The sequence below is a fragment of the Gastrolobium bilobum genome, unplaced genomic scaffold (genome assembly GCF_033153095.1).
Source record: "Gastrolobium bilobum isolate Gb01-03AN ecotype WA unplaced genomic scaffold, APGP_CSIRO_Gbil_v1 utg3997, whole genome shotgun sequence".
In the NCBI taxonomy this organism is placed as follows: domain Eukaryota; kingdom Viridiplantae; phylum Streptophyta; class Magnoliopsida; order Fabales; family Fabaceae; genus Gastrolobium; species Gastrolobium bilobum.
The window spans coordinates 1-4,959 of NW_026895107.1; the positions used below are offsets into that span (position 1 = coordinate 1).

At 41.9% G+C, this 4,959-nt stretch overlaps 1 protein-coding gene across 1 annotated transcript; it reads left to right on the plus strand.

Moving 5' to 3' along the window:
- Positions 1-270: 270 nt before the first annotated feature.
- LOC133306646 (uncharacterized) lies at positions 271-3,867 on the plus strand (the record flags this gene model as incomplete). Its single annotated transcript, XM_061507008.1, has 2 exons — positions 271-3,061; positions 3,314-3,867. Coding segments are annotated over 2 exons (3,345 nt in total), but the record flags the coding sequence as incomplete, so codon positions are not given.
- Between the last annotated feature and the right edge of the window lie 1,092 nt (positions 3,868-4,959).

Here is a 4,959-nt window from a genome sequence, read left to right on the forward strand (position 1 = left end):
ATATGGGTTATCATGGAGGAAAGTTGTTTTCTGACTACTTGTTGTTTTTATTAATTCCTAATCCATATTTACTTTGTGTCAAATTACTTACAATCAATTTTCTGGTGACAAATTATTCATGATTTTTACAAACTCTTATTTGATTCAAATTAGTTTTCTATGGTATATTGGTGTTTGAACACAATTCCTCGTGGGAACGATCTTTACTCATCATTTTATTACTTGTACGATTAGTGCACTTGCTAAACATCCAACAAGTTTTTGCGTCAGTATGTAATAAAAACCCAAGGCTCCAGAAACAACAAAAGGAAGTGGGGAAACAAGAATCGTAGCAAAAGTTCCCCTCTTGAAAAGAAGAATAAACAGGAGAGGAATCAGAAAAAAGACCCCAACCATGACGAATTCCCTGAAGTGGAGTTTGATTGTAATGTAATTAGTGGAGCCTTGGGGGGAGGAGGAGATACGGTAAGTGCTAGAAGAAGATACCTGAGGGAAGTACTCTCTATGCTGGACCGTCCCAGGTTTAAAGAAGACCTGGCCAAGACAGATCCTCTTCTTTTGTACTTTACTAAAGAAGACATGCACGGCGTGTTGCCGGGTCATGTAGATGGTTTGGTCATTGCTGGGACCTTAGTGAATTGCCGGGTTAGGAAGATTTTTGTAGATGCAGGAAGCTGTGCCGACATCATACTCTGGGACGCCTTTAAAAGGATGAACCTGGACGAAGAGGACCTCAAACCTTGCAAAACGACGCTGGTAGCCTTTAATGGAGAGCATACACCTCCTAAAGGTTACATTGATCTCAGATTAACCCTGGGAACAAAAGAAGCGTTCAAGTCGGAACGGGTAAGGTTTATAGTGGCTGATTTCCCATCAGAATACAACATTATTCTCGGAAGGCCAACTATACACCAATGGGACATGTTGGTCTCCACGAAGCACCAAAAAATCAAGATGCTAAGCAGTAAAGCCAAAGTAATTACGATTTGTGGAGATCAAAAAGAGTCCAGAGGATGTTATTTCGACACTGTTAAGGATAATGAGGATGGGCATACTGGTCCACCACGAGTTCACACAGGGGACAAACAAGGAAAGAAGATAGTTCCGCAGAACTCCAGCAAACCTGTTAACGTAGTTGAGCTCGACATGAGGGAAGAAGCTGCGCCGAGGCCAGAACCCAACGGAGAGCTAGAAAACCTGATACTCGAGGAGGATCTCGGACAGTATACTCGGATCGATAAGTCCATCGATCCGAAAATCAAACAAGTGTTGGCCGACTTTCTTAAAAGCAACACGGATGTATTTGCATGGAAGTCGTCAGATATCCCAGGCATCGATCCCGCTTTTTGTTGCCACAAATTGGCAGCTCATCCGGGGTCCAAGCCAATTGCCCAGAAGAAAAGAAAACTGAGACCAGAGAGAATGCAAGTTCTGCAAGAACACGTCAAGGAACTCTTGGATGTCGGATTTATTCGGGAGTTACAATATACGACATGGCTTGTTAATGTGGTAATGGTAAAAAAACCAAATGGGAAATGGAGAATCTGCACTGATTACACAGATTTAAACAAGGTTTGCCCGAAGGATGCCTATCCTATGCCCAACATTGACCAATTGGTAGATAACTCAGCTGGATTTCGTTTGTTGTCCTTTATAGACGCCTACTCTGGGTACAACCAGATTCCAATGTACCCGGCCGATCAGGAAAAGACGACATTTATTGCCGAAAAGGCCAATTATTGTTACAATGTAATGCCATTTGGGCTCAAAAACTCAGGGGCAACCTATCAGAGGATGATGAATAAGGTCTTTGAGGATCAGCTGGGAAGAAATGTAGAAGTTTACATTGATGACATGATTGTAAAGTCATTTGATATGATGGATCATGTCAAGGATCTTGAACAAACATTTCAAAAGCTCAGGAAGTACCGCATCCGCCTCAACCCGGTTAAATGCGCGTTTGGGGTAGCAGCCAAATTTTTTTTGGGATTTATGCTAACCCATAGAGGAATTGAAGCAAATCCCGACAAATGCAAGGCAATACTTGATATGAAATCACCCCGGAGCAAGAAGGAAGTCCAACAGCTAACTGGTCGACTAGCTGCGCTGACCCGGTTCCTCCCGAAGTCTGCGAAAAATGCCCTCCCATTCTTTAAGCTTTTAAAGAAGGAGGCAACTGACGGATGCAACCCGGCTTGTGAAGCTGCGTTCGAGATGGTCAAGAAATGTCTAGCAACTCCACCAGTCCTCTCGAAACAAAACCCGGGAGAGATTCTGATCCTGTATTTGGCAGTAGGGGAGGAAGCGATTAGTGCCGTACTGATCAAAGAAACCAACGACGGCCAAGAGCCAATCTACTTTGTCAGTAGAGCCCTTCAAGGCGCAGAAGTCCGATACCAAAAGCTAGAGAAGGTGGCTTTTGCTTTACTGGTCATGGCCAGAAGATTACGACCGTATTTTCAGGGCCATCAAATAGTTGTCAGGACCAATCAGCCTATCCGACAGGTGTTACACAAGCCGGACCTGGCAGGAAGAATGACCAATTGGGCAATCGAGCTCAGTGAATACGACATAACATATGAAAGCCGGAAAGCAATCAAATCACAAGTTTTGGCCGACTTCATAATGGAACTGACACCAGTAAATTCAAAGCATGAAAAAGCCGGTGATACATGGAAGGTCTACGTGGATGGATCTTCTAACAGTAGAGGAAGTGAGGCTAGAATCATATTAGAAAGCCCAGAAGGAGTAACAATAGAGCATTCTTTGAACTTGGGATTTCCAACCTCAAACAATCAAGCAGAATATGAAACTCTGATAGCCGGGTTGGTGCAGGCTAAAGAAAATGGAGCTAGGAAAGTGCAAATCTTCAGTGACTCGCAACTGGTAACTTCACAGATAGAAAGAAAGTACCAAGTTAAAGGTCCTTTGTTAATGAAGTACCTAAGTCGAGTTCAAGAGATCATGACCGACTTTGATGAGGCGCGGGTTACCCACATCCCACGGGGGGAGAATAGCCGAGCCGACATCTTGTCAAAGTTAGCCAGCACCAAAAATCCAGGTAACCATAGAACCGTGGTTTAGCAAAGTATATCAATGCCAAGTTGCGTGATGGTGATAACTTCGGCAAATGACTGGAGGAAGCCTTTAGTAGATTACCTGGAAAAATGAACACTGCCAGAAGACCATCTGGAAGCTAGGAAGTTGGTGCGAGATTCGACACAATACACAATCATAAATGACCAACTGTTTAGAAAGGGTCTGCACAACCCCATGCTGAAAGACTTGCACATCACACATCATTTTGCATCAGTGGAACACCCACAATCGAAAGGGCATGCCGAAGCAGCCAACAAAGTGATTGCGGAAGGTCTTAAAAAACGAATGTTTGATGCAAAAGAAAGCTGGGTTCGTCAGCTGTACTTTGTCTTGTGGGGTTACAGAACCAGCACCCAGACTGCAACGGGAGAAACCCCTTACAGACTAACGTACGGATGTGAAGCCATGATTCCGGTAGAAATTGGAGAACCCTCATGGAGAAAATTGAATAATCTTGAACAAGGTGAACAACAAAACAGTAAAATGCTTACTGAAGAATTACACCTTGTAGATGAAGCTAGGGTCACAGCTCACTGCCGGAATATGATGGCCAAACAACAGACTGCAGCAAAATACAATAAGAAGGTGAGACCAAGAAATTTCGAAAAGAACGACTTGGTACTCAGGAGAGCAGATATTGGCAACAAGAACGCCAAAGATGGAAAGCTAGCTGCAAATTGGGAAGGACCTTACCGAGTTAGAGAAAAACTCAGAAGAGGTGCATACATCCTGGAGACTGTCGAAGGCAAAGAAGTTAAGCGGACCTAGAATGCAGATAAGCTGAAAACATACTACAGCTAAATCTGCACTACTCCGCTTCAACGTTTCAAAAAATGCGTTTTGAGTTAAATTCTTTCCTCTACTAGGGATTTGACTAAAGCCGAATATGCCAGCATTTCCATGTAATTCTCAATTTGATATCAATAAATGAGGAAAAGTTTTTATTCTTGTTTATTTTTGATACATAAAATCCGAGGTACAAATACAATTTTCCATAAACGACTCTGATCAAGTCAAAATGCCCTTATTTTGGTCATGACACCAAAAAAGGGCAGATGGCATTATTGCTTTTACCTTAGATAAATTGAGTTATGAAATTCAAATTCAATCAGATGACCAAGTCAAAAGATAAGGTTCATTACATATGCAAGCTTACAAGAATGCGTAAGAAAACGAAAATGCGTCAACAAATTGACAAAAAACGGAATCCGTCTAATGCTTTGACCACGGCCAGGTCATGAATTAAAAACTCGTATGATGCACGGGTTCTTGCAATCTAATTGGGATGAAAATTTTCACCCAATAAGTATGAGGAAATAATGCGAATTCGATATACCACTCATCAGGAATGAGGGTGGAATATATCTGGATTTCTCGGTTTTGAATCTGAGCAATTTAGGAATTCTTAAAGCTTAGAGCAAATCCGCGTATGAATGCTTAAATTAACGACATGCAAAACGAAAGCGACAACATTACTGCAACGACATGCTGATTGGCAACAAGTCAATAACCGGGATAAATGCATTCGGAACCAGGAGATGCAAAACAGCATACCACAAAACAGGGTATTCAGAGCAAATTCATACAAGACAAAGCTAAAACCGGGGTAAACCGGCAATGTTAAGGCTAAATCAAAAAATGGACCCAAGGTGTAAGAACCCACACCGCTAATTAAGGAAATTAATTAATTAATTGTGATAAAATAGGAAATGATTCCATAATTGACCCTAATAATTATTTATGAGGCTTAATAATTATAATAAGTGAGTTAGAATGCTGAAAGTCGCTTTTCAGAAGAAAAGTGCAGATACCGGTTCTGCTAGTCAGTATAATTGCGTACCGAAAAAGTATCCCGGAAAA